A 23,536-nucleotide genomic window follows, 5' to 3' on the forward strand; every position below is an offset into this window, starting at 1 on the left:
TGTCTCTGGCGCCATACTTATGGGCACAAGGCCCTAGTCGCCCTGGGCGGCCACTTTGGCTCCGTAGCCCACCTCCTGAAAGCACTTGCGCAGAGCAAGGCACCTCCAGCAGGCCTCCCTGTCGTTGACTGGCTGCCCAGAAGCTTAGACAGAGGGCATCAGTGTGAGGAGCCTGGCTTTCTTCCCCCCAGCCACTCAAACACTTTCCTGGGCACGTCACATGAAAGGACCCCCTGTGTCATAAAAGTGTTAGCCACATCACTAACAAGAGCATGCTTACTGACTAATTTTCACACTGCTGAATACACAGCGTACACTTGCAGGCACGCTTGAGAGAGATGAATCTGTGTAGTCGTTATTTTAAATGAAATCCTATTTAGTCAATTACAGGGCTGATTCATCTGCCTAATGACAGGAGAGGCGATATAGTGGAGTTATAACAAGACAGGGTGATGAGATGTTCGTTGATTCGAGAAAATACTGGATACAACACATGGCGATGCTTAGTGCTGGTCAATTACTTGTAAATTGTAACACTGTAAAACCCAACAGTCAACTTTATCAAATGAAATGAGTGTTAACTCAAAATTGAAAGTTAATTCTACTCATTTGAAAAGAGTTTTAAAACAATTGCTACAATCCATTTGAGTTGATAATCTATATGAGTACTGTGAACTTACTCCATTTAAGCAGAAGTAATGAGGTATTTAATTAGCTCATTACCTTCAACCTAAATGGAGTAAGTTCACAGAGTAAGTTTGCTCAAATGGATTAAGTTCATAGTACTCAATAGGATTAGTTTTTAAACTTAAATGGTTTGTTGCAATCGGTTTCCTCAAATGGTTTGAGTTACTTTAACATTTTGGGTTTTACAGTGAATCTGTTGCTGATTACACTTATAGATTATTAATATTCAGTCATTCATTTTCTTTTCGGCTTAGTCCCTTTATTAATCTGGGGTCGCCACAGTGGAATGAACCGCCAACTTATCCAGCATATGTTTTACGCAGTGGATGCCCTTCCAGCCACAACCCATCTCTGGGAAACATCCATTCACACTCATTTACACTTCGGAGCACCCGGAGGAAACCCACTCGAACGCGGGGGGAACATACAAACTCCACACAGAAACGCCAACTGACCCAGCCGAAGCTCGAACCACGGACTTGCTATGAAGCGACAGCACTACCTTTTGCACCACCACGTCACCTAGATTATTAATATCTGATTATCAATATCAGTCAGTAATATACTTATTTTAGGTAATGTATCCTGAGTACTTCGGGATTACTTTTTATCTTGCTCTAATTTAGTTATTTCTTTAGTTTGTTATGGAATTTGGAATCAAATTATTTACTGTGGTTTTACTTGGCCATTTTAGATATGATTATGAAAGCCTAAACAATATGACACATGGTAGATGTTTTTAGAAAGGAAAAGGTAAATGAGGACAATTTGAATTAGGGCAAATAAGCAAATTGCAATTAACTGCACACTGTAAAAAATGCAGAGATTCATATGGTTCCTTCATCTTGTCCCAACACAAATCATTATTTTCATCATTTTTACAAATTTAGGTGAATTAAACATAAAACTATTAAGTTGTCCCCCGGAAAAAAAAAATTAAGTTGTTTTAACTCATTTTAAATAATAAGGCTAAACAAACACAATTTTTTTCAGTGTACTGCCATTATGTGAAGAATTATTTAATCAAGAATTCATACAAGTAACTGTTATCAGATTATAATGTAAAGTAGGGCTGCACAATATATCGATTCGGCATCGATATTGCAACGTGCGCGTCTGCAATAGTCACATCGCAAAGATATGCAAAGTTGAGTCTGGATTATTGTTGACCAGGAGCTACAGAATTGTATTAAATTAATGTATTTATACAGAATTTATGCAACAAAAAAGGTTTTTGTCTTTGTTTCGAGTACAATTATCTACATTTCAAAGCGAAAACAAGATTATTTACAGTAACTTACTCCACTGGAAGATCAGTTTGTTTGTTTGTTTGTTTTAAGGAAAACTTGTTAATTTTGCCTTAATCATCTGAATTGTAAAACAAAATTATATTTTTACTTGATCTAAGAATTTAAAAAAAATATATGGACTAGAAAGGAGACAAAGCAAAGTAAGAAAAGCATTTTTTTGCATTGTGTGATTATTCTATTTCTGTACCTGAAAACTGCTAAAACCGTCAAATAGTGTTAAATCAACTAGTTTTTGAAACTGTATTTATATCGCAATATTTATCGAAGAAACAGAAAATATCGCAATATCAGTTTTTTTCCAATATCATGCAGCCCTAATCTAAAGGTTACTCTTATAGACTTATTGAGTTTAGAGAGATTGTAGAGTTTTATGCTGTGTCTAGTTAATGTGGAGAATAAAATAACATGAAAATTAGATAACATTGATTTCAAAAATGTTTTACCACCCACAAACATTTGAATAGTACTTTTTAGTACTTTTTTATGGAATAAAAGGAAGAATATGTCTCTTTGCAGTTAGCTGGGTATTTACGTACAAAAGAGCAAACAGAAGAATGACAATGATTCCAGGGTTTCAATAAAAAGGCCAGTAATCACCCGTTAGAAGAAGCCTCTGTTTGATGGAAGTTCATTCAGAAGTACGCACTTTAATTGGCACTCGACATGCACTAGATGTGGTTTTCACCCCTCTAACTGACTTGGCAAATGCGAGCACCACACGTTCTGTAGGCTTCTGTTACCTTTCTTTTCATCTCTGCCTCATGATGGTGTGATGGCATGGAGACGGTGCTTGATTCAGCCACCCATGACAACAGAGGCGTCTCTCCAATCAACAACGGAAAGGTGTAAAACAGTTTGAGTAAAATTAACAGCAAGAAAATAATGAGGCCCTCTGGGTATCCCATCACCCCTTGCTCTCCTCTCCACGATTCCCACCTTTCTCTTGTGATCGTTACCTCTGCGCCTGTCTCCTCACGAAACACGCTGTGCGTGTTTTTTTCACTTTTTCATCTGTCTCTCCTTCCATCTCTCTCTCTCTCTCTCTCTTTTCATTTTCTGCTTCTTCACCAAGATCTTCTCAAAAATTCCTTTGCTTCCGCAAGTGCAACTTCTCCAAATTTCTCCTCTTAGAATTGATCTTCTTAAAATCCCTTTGTTCCTCATACGCTAATTGTTATTCCACTTTGCTTCTGATTATTCAGTGCTTTTCTGATTTTCATTTTTCATGCAGGTTTTATTTCTTATTATATTTCTGCTGATGACCTTCAAAACCTTCTATTAGTTACAGCAAGTGGTGTTCTGAAAGCGATGCTTAAATATCGTTTTTTGAAAGATATTTAGTTACTGTCAGTGTAGTTTAGCAAGAGCTTTATTAACTCGTAAGACGTTTAACCATGAGCTGCTTAGGAAAATGAGGCAGATTTTGTGCTGTGTCCCGTATCTAAACATGATGTCTATTGTCAAAACGAGGCCTACTGTCAGAATTGACCATTATGATTCATACAGTGAGTGGGGAGATTTGGGGGCGCGTGGGTCGCACAGATCATGGTGCAGGGACAGATGGTGACAAATGGACATTCATCCTCCCTGTCTCTGTCCTCTAGAGGAACTCCCCAGGGGAAGAAATGCACTGGAGGCGGGAAGCAGAAGCGAAGCCATTGTGAAGGGGAAGCTGTCAGGCACTTCCTGTTATGAGAGGAAATGCATACAAATGTGCTTCCTGACCTCCCCCCTCCGCCTCCCCCTCACACGTGCACACACACATACACACACACCAAACCAAAGCTGGAAATCAGACCTTTTTTTCTCCTTTCATTCTTTTCTGTTTGGCAGTAGAAAGCGATTCTCGGCTCTTTGAGCAGCAGTTCAAACTCACCTCTCGGTTACGTGCGCAACGGCACATTTATGTCTACATGCTCGGCAGTTTGTTTGTCACGCATAACAGGAATGTGCTCACATGATAAGGGCTTCACACTCCTGCAGTCTTTAGGTTCAGGGTTCGAAGATTCCAAATCACGATCGTTATGAACAGTGGTCCTTGGTTTTTTTTTTTTTTTTTGCAGCTCTCACCACATCGTGGAGGTGTTGCAACTGGCATTTTCTGCAATTAACACACTGGCTCGCTGAAGGCTCATGAGCTTCACAGATAACAAGGAATGAGATTGTGGAGGCAGGTAGTGAGCAGGAGAAGAGGAACAACATCACGATCTAGGCTTTTGCCATCGTGTTACACCAGCATGTTATTTATATGATGCTTTTTGTACCGAAATGGAGGTTTCGGAGACAAAGAGTGAATTATTTTTATTATAATTGTTTTGATTGACATGATCAAAATGGAACACAGTTTGTAGTTTTAATATTGTATATATTTTTATACAATATATTTAGTATTATTTAACATATTAAATATTGATACAGACATTTAAAGGGTAAATTATTAGACCTAAACATAATAGTTTTAATAACTAAGTTTTAATATCTAATTTATTTTATCTTGTCTTACGTGATGACAATACACTGTAAAAAAATAAGGTATTTAACGTTTTTTTAATGGCAGTTAGGTTGCTGAAAAAAAAAGTTAAATAACGGCCATTAAATTACATAAATAAAAGACATTAAAATACAGAAATTTATAATAAAATAACAGACGATACATTACAGAAATTTACCATAAAATAACAGACATTAAATTATAAAATTTACCGGAAATTTAAGGAAATTTCTGTAATTTGATTCATTCATTTTCTTTTCGGCTTAGTCCCTTTATTAATCCTGGGTCGCCACAGCGGAATGAACCGCCAACTTTTCCAGCACATGTTTTATGCAGCGGATGCCCTTCCAGCTGCAACCCATCTTTGGGAAATTTCTGCAATTTACTAGCGGTTATTTTACGGTGAATATCTGTAATTTAACGGCGATTATTTAAAAAAAAAAATTGTCACCCCAGCTTTTATTTTAAGGAAATTTCTGCAATTTGACGTCTCTTATTTCACGGTAAATGTCTGTAATTTAACGTCCATTATTTTTTGGTAAATGTCTGTAATTTAAAAACGTTATGTAAAAACGTTAAATAACGGCCATTAAATTACAGAAATATACCATGAAATAACAGACGTTACATTTCAGAAATTTACCGTAAAATAAAAGACGTTAAATCGCAGTAATTTACTGGAAATGAAAATTTATGGTAAATTTCTGTAATTTAATGTGTGTTATTTTATAGTAAATGTCTGTAATTTAACACCCGTTATCTTACCTTTTTCGGCACCCCAGGAAAAAAAGGGGAAAAAACTGAACTTTTCTACAGTGTATATATTTTTAACAATGATTTTGCTAGATACTCTACTAATATTCAGTTTAAAGTGCAATTTAAAGACTTAACTGGATTAATTAAGTTAACTAGACAAGTTAGGCTAATTAGGTGAGCCATTGGACAACAGTTGTTTGTTCCTTAGCCAATAAAAAAAAATCATTAAGGCAGCAAATATTACTGACCTTAAAAATCATTCCAAATATCAAAACAATTGCTTTTATTATAGCCAAATTAAAGGAAATATGGATTTTTACCAAAAGAAAAGTATATATAAATATAGGAAATTTAATAATAGGTTTGGATAATAGAAAGTACTGTGAAAATGTCCTTGCTCTGTTCAACAGTACTTGGAAAATATTTGAAAAAGAAAAGTTTTAGAGTAGGTCTAATACACTGTAAAACCTAATAGGTTAAGATAACTCAAACCATTTGAGGAAACCAATTGCAACAAACCATTTAAGTTCAAAAACTAATCCAAATGAGGACTGTGAACTTAATCCATTTGAGTAAATGAAGCAATTTGAGCGCAGCAAAGCCCAATAAATGAAAAGAACTCAACTGAGTTCTGTAAAACCCAATAAGTTAAGGCAACTCAAACCATTAGAGGAAACCAATTGCTACAAACCGTTTGAGTTAAAAAAAACTAATCTATTTGAGTACTGTGAACTTACTCCATTTAAGTTGAAGTAATGAGGTATTTAATTACCTCATTACCGTCAACACTGAGTTCAAAACTCTTTTCAAGTGAGAAGAATTAACTTTCAGTCAATTTTGAGTTAACTACACTCAATTCATTTAAAAAAGTTGACTGTTGGGTTTTACAGTGTAATTTTTCCTTCAACATCTATCTATATATCTCAAATCACATCACTGAATAATAACTTAAAAACAGAAATAAAAAAAAAATAAGAGACTATTTAGGATTTTTTTTTCTCTAAATGTATTTGAATTAAGATAAAATATTTGACTGCACTTTTAATTAAAACATGAATATACTGTAAACTTTATGGATTGTCTATGCCTCAACTGATCAATCAAATTACCTTGCAGTTTCAAAAACAAACAGGCTCTGCTGAAGGGTTGGTGAAGTTAACATGCGGTGTTTGTGTGTGTGTCTGTGGGTGTTGATGTCACTGGCCGCAGTTGTTAGCTTGACCACAGTGATTATTTAAAGTGCTCATATCTGAGTATGTGTGGTACTGCTTCCTCTTTCAGAGAAATGGCCGGTGCAAATTGTTACATTTATTTTGGATGTGCGAATTAATGACAGACTTTGTTATTCAAATAATCCAAAATTCAAAGTCTGCTCATCAGACACGCTATTCAGCTTTTTTCCCCGTTTTTCTCAACCTCCTGTCATACTGGGGGGTCAGATGTTTTAGATGACAGATTTTTGGCTTATTCTATTTTTTTTTTTTTTTTTTTGCATCTTGTCACACTTGCCAATTCTCCAGAAGCCTTAAGAAGAAACCTGCTAAGCCACAGTATAGAGGCTTTCTCAGGAAGCTCCAAACTCTCACTTTGGCTTTATCTTGCAGAAAAGGGAGCTGTCAAAACATCAGTTGTGTTCTTAAAGTGCCTGTTGGACTTGTCAAAATGAGCTTGTCAAGAGGATACAGAATCAATACATCATTACTTGGCTCATGAATTATTAGACGGATGATGATAGAAGATGACCAGCATGATGAGAATCACTACTTTTGTAGCTATAATCTCTGATAGACAAGACATTAATGCTAAGTGTATTTGGTAATGAAGAGTGTTAATGGGCCTTTTTTGCATGGGACAAAATACTCCCGAATTCAAATGTGTTCACCATATTTTGTCAAACCAGCAAGTTTTTATTTTATTCTTTTTATTCTGTGGGGAACAGACACATTTCAAAAAAATGGTTTTGAATATGATTCAGTGCTATTTTGGACTCCTTTGATAGTCACTAAATGGACAAACAAAAAAAAAATTTATAAAAATAAAACATTTTTAGAAGATGTTTAGTGTCCTAGACAAGAAAAAACAAAGATGTTTAAACAGGGTGTCTGCGAGGTCTTAAAAAGTATTAAAAGTTGACAAATCAATTATGAGAAAATGAAGGCTCTTAAAAGGTATTAAAAAGTCTTAATTGTGTTTTTACGAGGTCTTAAATTTTGTTTAATCGTTGTCCAAAGTGTTTGACTCCAGAAAAGCATAAATATAGCATAAAAATATGTAGTTTCATGCTAATATTAACAATGGCAATGCCACGTAATTTGCGACAAACGTGGGACAGTGATGTGACACTTTCCACATGTAGAAAAACCATAGAGCAAAACAGACAGGAAAATGTAAGTTTGCGTACTCCTGGTTGGAGAAAGACGAGTTTAAACAGTGGCTTAAGTCTGTCGCTGAAAACAGCCACATACCTTATTCTTTCAAGCTTTGTTTCTTCTGAGCTTATCTGAGTTCTGTTGCATGGTTGTGCTCCATTGATTTACAGCTGTTTATTAACAACCGTTTATTAAGTTAAAGGCTTGATACTGATTAGAACTTAACATGGCGATGAGGTCTTCAAATATTCTGAGAAGGTCTTTAAAAAGTCTTAAAAAGGTATTGAAATTACCTTTAGGATTCCTGCATATACCCTGTTGAAATGACATAATTATGATTCAAGTAATTAGGCAACTATTCTTTTAAGGAGGTCTTTCTAGTTTTGTTTTGCTTCCATATATTTATTATAATTATAATTTTTTAAACCTATTTGCCGTGATCTTGCCGTGAATAAAACCAATTAGTTTGGATGTTACCACACAAAATATATACATTTGAAATCAGAATTATTAGCCCCCCTGGATTATTAGCACCCTGTTTAGCGGAGAATATACTTTTTCAACACATTTCTAAACATAATAGTTTTAATAGCTCATTTCTAATAACTGATTTATTTTATCTTTGTCATGATGAGAGTTAATAATATTTGACTGGATGTTTTATCAAGACACTTCTATACAGCTTAAAGTGACATTGAAAGGCTTAACTAGGTTAATTAGGTTAACTAGGCAGGTTAGGGTAATTAGGCAAGTTATTGTATAACGATGGTTTGTAATCATATTTAAAATCATGCTTTAATCATATTTAAAAAAAAAATAACTGATGACACATTTTTTTGTGGTACGTTATCACCTTTCCTTTCCAATTAAAAAAAAAAACCGAAAACTTTTACTGTTTCAATAGTATAATTTTATTTAGATTTGGGCTGCACGACACTAGAAAAATTAACATATCAATATTTATATTAATGATATTAAATAACATCAATAATTTTATAACTAACATTGCAATATGTTTTTATTTTTATTTTGCAATATATACTGCGATATGAATACAATTTCACCAGGTGACTTGAACAAATGTTTGGAAAGATTTTATACTTTTAGACTTTTTGATTGGGATCATTTTGTAGGGGCGTTAATTTGCATAATATATAATAAACATATAAATGTTTAATAATAAACAATATCTAAAAGCATAGATAAATTCAACAAATAAAACCACATCGATTAAATAAACAGCATTTTATTGTTTTTCAAGGAGTCTAACTGTATTCAGGTATACAGTAATTGAATGAAGAAATGTAAAATAATAATGCATAGTCTTCATTGTATAAATAATTCAATAAAATTATTGATGATTAATATGTTTAAGTTAAAAATGCTACAATTTCTTATGCTTTTAAAACCTCCACACAGTCACAGGGCTCAAAAAACAACAAATCCAGACTCAACATTGCGTATACTCGTGATCTGACTATTGCGATCACATTGTGATATCGATGCTTAAACAACATTTTGTGCAGCCCTAATTTAGGTCATACCCCTATATAAAATTAGTTTTTAAAGCTAAATATGTATAGCTATTCTCTCATATAACTACAATATAAACTTTTGTTATATTTTTACATATCAGGTAAGCTAACAAATATCACCATGACACAGTAAGAAACAAATAGCAGCATCAAAGTATGTATTATCTGATGGTAATACATGCTAATTTGTTTCCTTACCAAATCTTTTCATTGATTTTGACAAACACAGTGTGTTTAGAGATATCACACTTTTTCATTATACACTAAATTGCGCATATATTATTGTGAGCATGTTTCACATTAACAGGTGCATGGGGACATTTTGGTTACCCTCAAATAGGAGTGAAGAGTTTAGCGCTTTGCCCTCAGTCTTGAGCTGGTCTGAACGCGTGTTTCTCCAGCGCTCAAGAGACATGAAACCTATGAGGTCAGAAATGGATGCTTCTTATTTTTAATGCTGCTAATTTAGATGAGAACATGCACTGAGAAGTCATTAACAGCCTCTCAAACACTCTGTGGCAGCGATGATCGCTGTGCATGAGTGTGTGCATGTGTTTGTATATCCGCACGTCTGCTGGAAACTGCATTTTCCTCTTGTTTAATACAACGCACACTTTTTTTTCTCTCTCTCTCTAATTTGCTTATAAGGTCAATGTGGATAAAGGAATAGTTCCCCCCGAATAGAAAATCTACTCTGTGTTTATTCTTTTTTCAGTTGAACACAAGAGAAGATATTGTTGGAACGCAATGTTGGAAAGCCCAAGCCATTGGCTTTCATATGAAATAAATAGTTAAAGGCTTAATTATTAGCCCTCCTGTGAAATTTGTATCCCTTTCAATGCAAATTGATAACAAAGCAATGACATTTTTATTGTATTTCCAGGTCTAATTTTTTATTTTGGCTGAAATAAAAGCAGTTTAAATAATAATAATAATATTAAATAAACATAAAATAAACATAAAAATAAACATTTTTAAAGGTCAATTTTAGTATCCTTCTTAATTATTTATTTCATCAATTTATTTATTTATTTATTTGTTTGTTTGTTTGTTTGTTTGTTTTATATTTATTTATATATTTGTGTTATTTATTTAATTTAATTAATAATTAAAAAAATATATATTATTTATTTTAATTATATTTATTTATTTGATTGTTTATTATTTTATTTTATTTTTTATTTTATTATTATTATTATTATTTTGCTACAGAATAAACCACTGTTATCCAATGACTTTTCTAATTAAGCTAACTAAATATTAGTCTAGTTTAGCCTTTAAATCACATTTTAAGCTAAATACTAGTATCTTGTAAAATATAATGTGCTGTAATCATGCCAAAGACAAAATAAATTATTATTATTATTATTATTATTATTATTATTATTATTATTATTATTATTATTATTATTATTATTATTATTATTGTAACCTTTATTTCACCAGGAAAAGCACAGAGATTAAAAGTCTTTTACAAGTGTGTCCTGGCTAAGATCAGGCAGTATAGAGTTAATATGGGTTTAACAAACAAACAAACAAATAACAAATAACAGGTAACATCATTCATCCATCAAAACACACATACAATGACTGTTAAAAAATGTTTCAAACTCCAAATCATTTAAAACCAACTCTTTAACTTAGTCATTAAAACTTATTGTTTATTAAATCTATTATGTTTTAAACAGAATTCAGATTTCACAGAACGGTCTAATAAATTTGCTTGTACATGTACTGTACACTATGGAGGTCAGTGGTCACCAGTTGTCCCCATTCTTCAGAATATCATCTTTTGAGTTCAACTGAAGAAAAAAACTCACATAGGAAGCTGAGAAAACTATTCTTTTAACCTTTATGGAGAAATAAAATCATAATTATTTATTATGAACATTTGTATATTAGAACAAACAGACAAAAGCTAAAGCTACTCCATTAAACTTAAATCATGGTTTTGGAGCACACAGATAATGATTTAATTATTAAACAGTTTCCTTCTTATGCATGTAAGAATAAAGAAAAACGATAAAAGAAGTTTCTTTTGGCTGGAGAACTGAATTTTTAAAACGGTTGATTTATGAGCGGAAGGAGCTATTACGCTATTGTCTATTTTTCCAGATCATTTGGAAGAGCACAAAGGAAAATAAAGGAAAGTAGACAGAAGGAGAGAAAAGTAACATTGATTTTCGGAAGAAGCTCTGTATTTAGGACAGCACAGGAGTCAGGAATATTTAAGAGCGTGGACGCGCTGAGCAAACACACATACAGTCATCCATCTCACAGTTTTTTTTCTGCTTTGTGCTGCGCCGTCAGTGCAGCCGGTGACCTGTCTAACCCTGTTTTCTCCCTGCTTCTCTCTAGGTGACGTTTACAAAGAGAAAGTTTGGCCTGATGAAGAAAGCCTACGAGCTGAGCGTGTTGTGTGACTGTGAGATTGCCCTGATCATCTTCAACAGCACCAACAAGCTGTTCCAGTATGCCAGCACAGATATGGACAAAGTGCTGCTCAAATACACCGAGTACAACGAGCCACACGAGAGCAGGACCAACTCGGACATCGTGGAGGTCAGTTTTTTATTGATACACACATTCCTTCACTGTCAGAAGTTTTTATTGGTTATTATTTGGTCAAATTGATGCAAATACTAAATGATTAATACATAAAAGAAGTGCACTACTCTTCAGAAGTTTGTATTTGGTCAAATGAATACAATTTATACAATTTAAAGTTAATAGTGTTAAATGAAAACTTCACTCTTTTTGGAAATAGGTTCAATTTACAAGTCCTCTAGAGGTAAATAGTCGAATTTTCCATTTTTCAATCTATTTAAATGATCTCATTGTCTGACAGGAGCACTTTTAGCTTAGCTTAGCATAAACAATTAAATCAAACTAGACCAGTAGCATCTCTATCAGAAATAGAAGAGTTTAGATATTTTTTTTATTTCAAATGAACACTCCACACTTTTTTGGAAATAGGCTCATTTTACAAGTCCCCTAAAGTTAAATAGTTAAGTTTTATCATTTTTGATCCATTTAGCCAATCTCATTGTCTAGAGGGAGCTGTTTTAGCATAGCTTAGCATACATAATTGAATCAGATTAGACCATTAGCATCTCTATCAGAAATAGAAGAGTTTAGATAATTTTCCTATTTTAAATGAACACGCTACTCTTATTTTATAATAGGCTCATTTTACAAATCCCCTAAAGTTAAATAGTTGAGTTTTATCATTTTTTGATCCATTTAGCTGATCTCATTGTCTAGCAGGAGCACTTTTAGCTTAGCTTAGCATAAATAATTGAATCAGATTAGAAAGAGAAAAGAGTTTAGATACTTTTCCTATTGCTTGAGTCTTCTGTAATACTAAGACTGACAGAAAATGAATAGTGGCTAATTTTTAAGCTGATATGGAGCTATACTATGGGTAGGATTCCAGTGTAGCAATTAAATAACTCGGCCGCAGATATTACGAGCACTATTATCTCTAGGAGGTTTGTAAATTGAGCCTATTTCCCCCAAAAATGTGGTTTGTTTCTTTAACAATAAAGTATTTTTTCTTTAGCTGTCACTCAAACTCTTGCAGCCCAACGATTTTCAGTTGTTACAAGGCAAAAAGCAATGATTCATAAATTAATTGTACTGTAAGTGAATCTAGATTTTTATTTTATTAATTTATTAATGTTTGTCATTTATTTAAAATGTTTTGTATATTTAAATATTAATACTGGTAATAATAATAATAATAATAATAATAATAATAATAATAATAATAATAATAATAATAATAATAATAATAATAATAATAAATCTTGATGGTCATAAAACTATGCTACTTTTTTGGGGGTAAGGGAGGGGGGTTTATCTAAAGAATATATGTTTAAGTATATTTATATATTTTTTACAATCACAAATATCTGTACTATAACTTAGAATCAGTTTATCCTATCCTAAGTACATAAATATATTTAGAAAATAAAAATAAAGCAAACCTTTGAACAGTAGTGTAACTTTTTACTTTTAATGGCATTTCGGGCAAATTGAATAGACATCATGATCTGATAAACTTGATGCAATTTAGTGGCTGTAAAGGAAACATACCACAAAGTATTACCTAGTTATTGCAGACTTTATATAGATTATTAAAATCTGTTAGACTGAATGAAGCATGTGAAGGCAAGCATGATGCTCAGTGGCTGCATATAAAGAGTTTAGATGCAAAAACCTCTGAATACCATCCGAAATTGTCCTCTAAAAGGAGCATTTTTATCCGGCTCCTGTGCGTATGTTCAGTAATATCACTTTTATGGTATAACAAAGTTCTTTTTCTGGTCTTTAAAGTGAAATATGTCAACATAAACAAGGGAGGCTGAGAAAAATCTTCATTTTCAATGGAAACCTTTTGCATCTGAACTCTTTATATACAGACAGATGTACATGAATGATCATTATACATGATATATTCACAGTAAATGCATCATTAACATGTGACTATGACTGGGATTCATAGTCATGTTGCCCTTACACTCTTATTATATCAGCCAATGCAGTGGCTTGATAGACAAAACCCAAACACAAGGAGATGTATTTAAGTCTAATACACTGTACACATTAAAAAAGATCCATTGATTAATAGGTTCCACATTTTGTGATTCACAAGTGTTTTCTCTTTATTTACAGTTATGAATTGCAATATGAAACCTTTATCTATGTTCTGTCGATTTTTGATGTTAACAATCTCAAACTCTGCAGTTTAATAAAAGGGACTTTTACAGAAATTTTAGCAGTTTAAAACAATATGGGTAAGAAATAGTTAGTATATAGAGAATCAAATCTGTAAAATAATAGAAAACGCACTGCCAGTTTATTAACAAGCTTTGTACCATAATATACAACATCAACCCAGACATTATATCACTTCAAACTATTAAAACTGTTTAAAAAAAAATTAAAATCATAACAAAGTGACTTTTATTGACATTTTAGTACACTTTAAAATAGGGCTGCACAATATATCATTTCAGCATCGATATCGCAGCGTGATCATTCACAATAGTCATATCGCAAGATATATGCAAGGTTAAGTTTGCACAAAATTCATCATTTGCATGTGTTTTTGATGCCTGGAATTGATTTTAAAAGCATTCAGGCATAAGAAATTGTACCACTTGTGACTTTTACAATGATTCATTTTATTGAATTATTCAATTGCTGTACTTGAATACTGTTAGACTCGCGAAATGATAACACATGCAAGCAAGCTTTGTACCGTACAACACCCAGACAATATATCACTTTAAACCATTAAAAATTTAAATAAAAGTCCCTTAAAGAAAGATCAAGGTCTGGTTTTAATTATTTAAAAATAAATAAGCATCCACTTTCTGATTGTGTATTTGATTTGCATGTGTCCTTCTGGATGCCAGCCGCTTTTCTCAATCAGCTTAAATGCTCCTAAAGGCTCTCAGGTCTTAGAGACACGTTGTCCGTTGTCTGCTGTCTTTAAACCTGCCCGCGGGTCAAGCCACGCTAACCGATTGTAGCTGTCGCAAGGCAAACATCCAAGAAGCACATCACTGGGTGATCTGGTTGCGTAATCGACTTTTCCGAGATGTCACAACATGTGTTGAAATGCAAAGGTGACATACGCAGGTTGACAAGGTGCTCCCCTTAGGACTTAAGGGCTTTTAGAATCCGTCTTGCTTTCCAACAGGGCAACATGATCTTAGGTGTATGGGTGAGTTTCAGTCCAAGTGCAGAGCAGCTGCTTTGCTGTTGGAGTCAGACTGACAAAACATATATATATATAATTTTGTCTGCTTCCTTTTTTTAAAGACTTTTTTTTACAAGTCACATCCCCGCTCACTTCAAGCTCTGATTTATTTATTTTTTAGCTTGGTACACTTGCTGTAATTTGCCCATTAAATCTACAGCTTTGTGTTTGTTTGTTTGTTTGTTTGTATATTTATTTATTTGATGTTTATTTATTTATTTATTTATTTTCATATGTATGTGTTTCATAATACCAGTATGGCATTTTTTGTATTATTATTATTATTATTATTATTATTATTATTATTATTATTATTATTATTATTATTATTATTATTATTATTATTTATTATTATTATTATTATTATTATTATTATTTATTATTATTATTATTATTATTATTGTTGTTATTATTATTATTTATTATTATTATTATTATTATTATTATTATTATTATTATTATTATTATTATTATTTATTTTTATCAATATTTATTTTTTACTTTTATTATTACTTTTATTATTAGTTATTATTTAATTAAATTTTTTATTATTATTAATTAATAGTAGTAATTATTATTAGTAGTTGTTTGTTTGTTTGTTTGTTTGTTTGTTTGTTTGTTTGTTTGTTTGTATTAGCAAATGTCCTCTAAAATGTTTGTGTTTTATTATTATTATTATTATTATTATTATTATTATTATTATTATTATTATTATTATTATTATTATTATTATTATTATTATTATCATTATCATTATTATTATTATTATTATTAAAGTTTTGCTATCATCTGTTCAAGATCAAGTGTTTTAGTTCCTTCTAGAAGCCCAGACCCTGAGGGACATTTAAAAGGCAGCTAGAAGGAGATTATTCCTGCAGTGTATCAAGGCAAGCACAATCATAAAGACGCACTCTAAGCACGAGCAGATGTCCATGGCACTTGAGAAAGGGCTCAACTATACAATATTTATTATGATTTATTCTTGGAATGTTTATCATTCTAATTCATACTGAAATTCTCAGAAACTCTTAGGGGTAATTGAGCAGTCATATGCTTTTTATTGTGTATTATAGTCCACACTCACGGCCAGCAAATTAGAACATTAGGGATGGAATTAAAGAAGATCCAATTTACAGTCAAGTGCTAGTAATGTGCCATTAAAATCAAATATTGTCTTTCTTTTTCTTTTCTTTTCTTTTCTTTTCTTTTCTTTTCTTTCATTTTATTTTTATTTTTATTTTATTTTATTTTATTTTATTTTATTTTATTTTATTTTATTTTATTTTATTTTATTTTATTTTATTTTATTTTATTTTATTTTATTTTATTTATTTTTTCTTTTCTTGATTCGTCCATTCCTTTATTCATTCATTTACTGGAGAAAGTGAATGGGGCTCAACATTAAGGAGTTTATTTGTATTCCAATAAGTTGTTATTATTATATTGTTCAAAGCTTTATCTTTTCTGCTTTACATTAGAATATATATATATATATATATATATATATATATATATATATATTTTGCAATCTAAATGTACTGTAAGTGTATTTTAAAATGTCTTGTTTTTGACTTACACTAACACCCAACTTTATAACACATAATAATAATAATAATAATAATAATAATAATAATAATAATAATAATAATAATAATAATAATAATAATAATTAATTTTTATTTATAATTAATATAATTTGTTTATTATTATTATTATTATTATTATTATTATTATTATTATTATTATTATTTATTTATTATTTTTATTATTTTAAATTATTTTTTAAAAATATTACTATTTATTATTAATAATAATATTATTAGTAGTAGTAGTAGTAGTAGTAGTAGTAGTAGTAGTAGTAGTAGTAGTAGGATACTTTTATTTAACTTTATGCCACCTGTTCATTTCTAAATGTAGATTTGTTCAAATATGTCTAAAAATGTTCAAATGATTCAAACAAATCTCACAAAGGAGACAAGAAGTGATTCATTCTCACATTTTTAACCAAACTCTTAGAGCTAGCTCGGCCTGCAGCTGTCTTTATTATAGAGCTGTGAGAGATTGTTAAATGTTTATACTGCCTTTGTTTCACTTTTGTCAAAGCTTGTGAAACAACTTCAGAGTGTCTCACTCCACTTAAAAAGCAAGACCTAAACATGACAGCTTCCTCCACCGTGTGAAGACAGACATTTAAAGCACACTGAGAAAATCAGCACACGCAAACATCGGGGAAAAAAAGAAAAGAGCATAGCGAGTCAAACTGCTCCCATCACCAAGCAACAGCTTTAGTGGAGTTTCTTTCCAATTTGCCAGATTCCGCGTCGGAGAAATCGATTCGAAGCTTGCTAAAATGCCGCCCTAACTGGATTTGTGGACGCTGAAGTGCTGAGCTCCTGCAGGGCCCGGTTTTCTGCTGCTAGGTTACATCACGGCCAGGGGATGTGGGCGGTGGGAGGTAAAGAGGAACAAAGCACACTTCCTGTTGTGATGGCAGGATGGGGACGAGGCCTTGGATGGCCGGAGGGGGAACTCGGCATAGGGGTATCAGTGCCATAGTTCAGCTTCAGAAGCTCCAGAGTTGTGTGAGAGAGACTATTATTGGTTGTGGACGCCAGGCTTAAACGTGTGCTGTACATACACAGAACTAGCATTGTAGGCAGAAAACACACAGATAACAAATCTGAGAAATACAGAAATGTGTCGATTTATTATTATTATTATTCTTTTCCGGAGTGTAAAATGAAAACTGTATTATTATTATTATTATTAGTAGTAGTAGTAGTAGTAGTATTACTATTATTTATTTATTTATTTATTTATTTATTTATTGTTGTTTTTGTTGTTGTTGTTTTTGTTGTTGTTGTTGTTATTTCTACTACTAAGTGGCCTAAAATTCATTTCTGAGCAAATACACAACCAGTGAGAAGTGCTCAAATGTATGTCCTCACCTTAGCCCAATTCGCAACAGGTTTAACACAATATTTGTTTTTATTACTCAGTTTATAAAGCTGCATGCAGTCTTTATTAATTATTTTGTTGAAAATGACCTGAAATCTCCTCACCTTCACAACAGTAAGCTTGTTATAATTATTTGTTATCATTTGTATCATTGTGTCCTTCATGTGAATATGCAACTCCCAGCTTTTTCCGATCGTTTATAATGTTTTATTGTCAAATCTGCTGGAACAAATGGTGGATTGTACGTGAAATCAAGTGCTATGGAAATGTAATTTGCTGTTTGGGTCAAAATAACAATAATCTTACATGGAGTTCAAATGTCATAGCAATTGATTAGACTGTACATATGTGCTAATACAGCAATACTAATCCCAAAGTGTGTCTGGTTTCTATAGTGAAGGAACGCCAATCATCAGACTTTGAATCGTCATCATCGTGCTTACTCTACTTTTAATTTGGAAAAAATGACATTGCTTCACATGCAATCACATTTCCAATCTTTCCAATGGCATCCTCTGGTTTTTGTCTGTATTTTCCAGATATTGTAACCACGTCGTTTGGTTACCATTGTAACAATAGTATATGGGAAGAATGTCATGAGATACATGAGCAATATCACATGAGCAGCAGTGCGATATGGCTGTATATCGGCACTGGTGGTAGGCGTGCGTTGCCTTAGTGCTCCACCAGTGACGATATACAGCGATATTGCACTGCTACAAGTGTGATATTGCGTTTATACAACAGTTCGATGGCATAATCGTGTATATTAAAAAAGAAAATCAAACACAGAGAGTCTAAAAACTCTTTTGTATGAGGAATTACTTTCTTCCGCTATTCATTCAAGTTGCTACCTTACCAGCGTCACTTTAGAGCAATTATTTGAATGATTCTCTAGCATAATGTCTAAAGTGATGACAAAACAGATGATTTTGCTGACATTTTAGGATTATAAGGCTGAACAGCATGAAATGCCATCAGTCTACAGAGATTTCCTAGTATTTCTCTGTTGCAATCGGAATTCTTTCTTTTTACTGAACTAGTCTACAGTAACGAAAACAGGAGACTCATTAGAAACAAACAGATGGCCAACCAAAAAGTAACTCAGAGTTATACAAATAGTGGCCAACACAAAAAACAAACATTCCTAATATGTGAGTCCCAACTCACACACAATACACTACAATTAATATGGTATAAATACAACACTGCAACCTACAAAAGAAAGAGATCTACTTAGAATGTCACTTTCCAGTTTAATAATGATTTGATCAGCTGTAGTTAGAAATTACGCAGAGTTTTTCTCCTCTAAAGGCTTATTATGCGGTCTCTGTCGCCATCTTGTGGCGGAACTTCAACTGTCTTTGCTCTGCTCAATGACAGGCTATTGGCTGCCAACGCAATGTATTTAGGAAATTATAAATATTTAAAATATGCCCTATCCTTATAAATAAATTGCATAGTTACAGTCTAAACAACTACATTCTTGCCTAAAAAAAACTCAAAATTACATTATGTCATCACACAGCTGCAATAGTTGTCAAACTGTAGTGAGTTTATTGATCTTCTGTCACTCTATGTGGGTGGAGTAATACAGAAGGCTGAGAAGGCTGTACGAGTGCTGTTATTTTGGGAATATCAGACTGCTCTCAGCCAATCAGATTCAAGAACCAGACAGAAATGTTGGATAATTTCAAATCTTTGCTCTAGCAAACTAGAAACGTAAAACTAGAACGTAATTAGAACTTGTAAAGAAAATACTTCCCCAAATAAATGCAACTGCATATTTTAAACAGAGATGGCGACAAAGAGGTAAAACTTGTGAACTGTAGCTGAAATATATCGATCAAACATGAAACTAGGTTTTCATCCATAAACATAATACCAGTGGTATACAATGCTTTTTGTCCTGTACTTTAGAATGTGTCCTGTCGAGTTATTATTATTATTATTATTATTACTATTATTATTATTATATTTATTAATTTATTAAAGTGCCAGCCAGAGGGGGTGGGGGGGGGGTCTCAGAACAGTGGTATCAGTATCATAGTTCAGCTTTTAAATTTCCAGAGTGTGTGAGCGAGACTCATATCGTGTATGCTGTAGATACAGAGAGTTAGCATTGTTTAAAGACACAGAAAACACACAGCGATAAAACACAGAAGTGCGTAGCTGCCTCTGCCTAGAGTGCCTGTGGGGTGCAGTGGGAGGATAAGGAGAGGCAGGGGAACCGGGCTCAGCGTGTGGGCGTCTTGAAGAGCAGCCCGCTACATTAGCAATAAAGCTCCATGTAATTAGCATGTCTTTGCTTGATAATTAGCGTTGTTGGGAGAGAGGCAGTGAGAGGCTTGCCCAGCCTCTTTAGCTCTGTTTAGAAGAGGCTACAGGCTCCTCTACCGTTTCTTTTTCCGCTTGCGTCCATTTTTATCTCCGCTTTCGTAGGTCAAGTGAGTCTTTCGTTCATGCGCCTTCTCATGTTGATATTACTATGATTAAAAGAAAAAAACAGAGATGCATAAACCACGCAGGCAGAATTCAGAAATACGAATGATTTTTGTTCCAAACATATATAGAAATGTGAAATGTTGTTGTTGTTTGTTTTGTTTTTTATTTGGACGATCTTTCGGTTTTAGCATACAAGATACACAGCAAAGATTTTGTACTTTTAAAGTATGTAAACAGAGTGTTAACAGAGGCCAGAGACACAGCACAGAATTACTAGCGGACTAGCAGTGCAGATTTACAAATATAACATCAATTTACACATTTTAAGCAACTTTAATTTAATGGACATTGACATTCGTTCGTTTCATGCTTCTGTGATGGTTTCAGCATGAAATAAAAGGATTATGCCAGTTTTTGGGACAGCTCATGTTCAGCTGATCGCTTGGGGGTGATCGCTTTCTGTATGTGTATCAAAAACTAAAACATTTTAACAGTGAAAATCTAAATCTAAAGTCGAGTAAACATCTATTCATATCTGTAATACATGGGGTTTATTCAATATACTTGTGTTCAGTTTAAGTTATGCGTGGATCATTAATTTGGGTTTACAATAGGGGTAACCAAACTTTTTCTTATGAAGGGAAAAAAAACAAACTTGATTAAGGCTTGTGGGCCAAAGGTAAATATAATTGCCACGGCTAATGTTTAAAAATAACTAGAAAACAATGCTTTATATTAACTAATACATTATTTTTACATTTTATAATAAACTCATTATGGTAAAAGCAAAACAATCTAATTTATAACAGAAATACACTAGTTTTTGTCTTGATTTGCTCACCGATGTCTTCTGCATAGTCCTCTATCTGTCGAGCAACAATTTTTACATTTTTAAAAAATCTGATTAATTTACAAGATTAAATTGAAACATTTAATTTCAGTTTGCTTTTTTGTAGCTCAGCAATAAAACACAAAAAAAGGTTATGTCAAATTAGAAACAACGATCTCTGTGTTAAAGGCATTTGCCTCGAACGCTCTCCATCACTCTCAATTAGATGGTATGGCAAGCCAAATCAAAGGTTACAATGGGCCAACTTTGGCCCACGGGCCCTGCTTTGGGCACCTCTGATTTACAAAAACCCACCTGCAGAAACACAAATCAGCAGGATGAACTGTTCCTGATGCGTGAAATACTGGAAGAGTTTAAAAAAAAAAAAATCTTGTAAAACATCAGGAAATTCAATATCAGTGCATCACTAATAAAACATAAACAAAGAGATGTTGTGAAAAATGTAGTTGTACAGCAGTTTTTGGACAAAATGATTTGATTTAGATCAGAGTGTCAATAGATTCATAATTCACATGACTTGTAAACAAAAAGGCTAAACAATGAATTTGTTACATGTTCTTCATACCTGAAACACCTCTCCTAGCGCATTTAGCTTTCACATAAAATCTCATTAAAAATATTCCTATGTAGTAACATCTGAGGCTAGACAAAAAGTGAGAAGGTCCAGATGATTATACCTTAAGTCATGAAGAAAGAACAAATTAGGAGTGCTTGTGTGAGGTTAAATTATCTAGTTTTAGATTAGCAGGGGGAAAATGCAGCAGCATGGTTTGGTTGTCAGAATGCTCTCTTCTTTTGGCACAATTACAATGCAATGTTTATTTGGCAGGAGATTAAAAACTTAAACGGGCATAGATTTCCCATAATGCACTGTGCCAGACAAGTTTTCCCAGCATGAGTGGAGCTCAGCTGAGCTGGTTTTGTTTGGATCAGTCATACTGATACAAATTGCCTGTGTAATAATAAAAGCCATTAATATTTAATCAGAAATTAAATTTTATTGAGAGAAATATATATAATGTATTTTCTTTATATATGCATTTGATGGCAAAATTATTAGCCCTTCTGTAAACTTTTTAATTGCTTTTGTAAATATTTAATGTTTTTTCTAATTATTTTATAACAAATTTCTAATTATAACTAATATATTTTGTCTTTGCCATGATAACAGCACAGTTAATTATATTTTACTAGTAATTTAGTATTATTTAGATAGTAGTATCCAGTTTAAAGTGCAATTTAAAGACTGAACTAGATTAAAATGATTGCCTAGTTATAAGTAATTAGGCAAGTCAATTGGTTGTTTGAAACCTCTTAAAGGGGCTGAAAATATTTACCTTAAGAATTTATTTATTTATTTATTTATTTGTTTGTTTGTTTTGTTTGTTTTTTGTTGTTTATTTATTTAATTATTCATTCATTTATTTATTTATTTATTCATTTATTTTTCTATGTATTTATTTTTGTTTATTTGTTTGTTTGTTTGTTTGTTTGTTTATTTATTTATTTAATCATTTAATCATTTATTTATTCATTTATTATTATTATTATTATTATTATTATTATTATTATTATTATTATTATTATTATTATTATTATTATTATTAAAATGATTTTATTTCATCCAAACGGAAATAAATTTCTCCAAAAAAAGACTGAAAATGTCCTTGTTCTGTTAAACATCACTTAGAAAAAAATATATATATGTATTTTAAACTAGGCCAAAATATTATTGCCTTCAACTGTTTATATAGTCAGTCATATGATGTAATGTATTACCCCAAAAATCTATTATGCTATACAAAGAACCCCATGAAATAAAAGAATCATTTTGTTGTTGTTGTTGCTGCTTGCCGTACACACGCTAACACATCATCACATGGCGCAGTCGCGTGATCAGCACACAAACACTGGAGATAAAGTTTGCCAAACCAAACCCATCGTAGATCAGCCTCATCCCAACATCCACCTTTTAATCTTCTCTCACCGTCCAACAACTTCTGAATGAATCGGCAATAGAAAGAAGTGCGGAGACAAACTGAGAGAGAGAGAGAGAGAGAGAGAGAGAGAGAGAGAGAGAGGGAGAGAGAGAGAGAGAGAGAGCGGCAGGGAGGGAGGCTGGTGATTATTTCCAAAGGTCACGCTGTTAATGACTACCTGCTTGGTTAATGAGATTCGGCAAAGCTCCCTCACGATGTTTCACCCTCATATGTGTTGCCGTGTGCCGAGACGTGTGAGGAGCGTCAGCCTTCTCTCAACTCGCATCTGTTTAAAGTAGAAGGAAGGAAAAAAAAGAAACGAGGATCAACACAGGTTCATTAAACATCTTGGAGAGAATGCTTAATGTGGACTAGGTACACTAATT

At 32.6% G+C, this 23,536-nt stretch overlaps 1 protein-coding gene across 7 annotated transcripts in view; it reads left to right on the plus strand.

Annotated features, from left to right (window-relative positions):
* mef2cb (myocyte enhancer factor 2cb) overlaps nucleotides 1–23,536 on the plus strand; it is a 130,223-nt gene that overhangs the window by 59,536 nt on the left and 47,151 nt on the right. For all 7 annotated transcript variants that reach the window (XM_056458393.1, XM_056458391.1, XM_056458392.1 and 4 more), the window contains one exon: nucleotides 11,507–11,710. In XM_056458393.1, the coding sequence (XP_056314368.1) occupies nucleotides 11,507–11,710 (204 nt within the window). The remainder of the gene's footprint in view (nucleotides 1–11,506; nucleotides 11,711–23,536) is intronic.

Source organism: Danio aesculapii, chromosome 5, assembly GCF_903798145.1.
Source record: "Danio aesculapii chromosome 5, fDanAes4.1, whole genome shotgun sequence".
In the NCBI taxonomy this organism is placed as follows: Eukaryota; Metazoa; Chordata; class Actinopteri; order Cypriniformes; family Danionidae; genus Danio; species Danio aesculapii.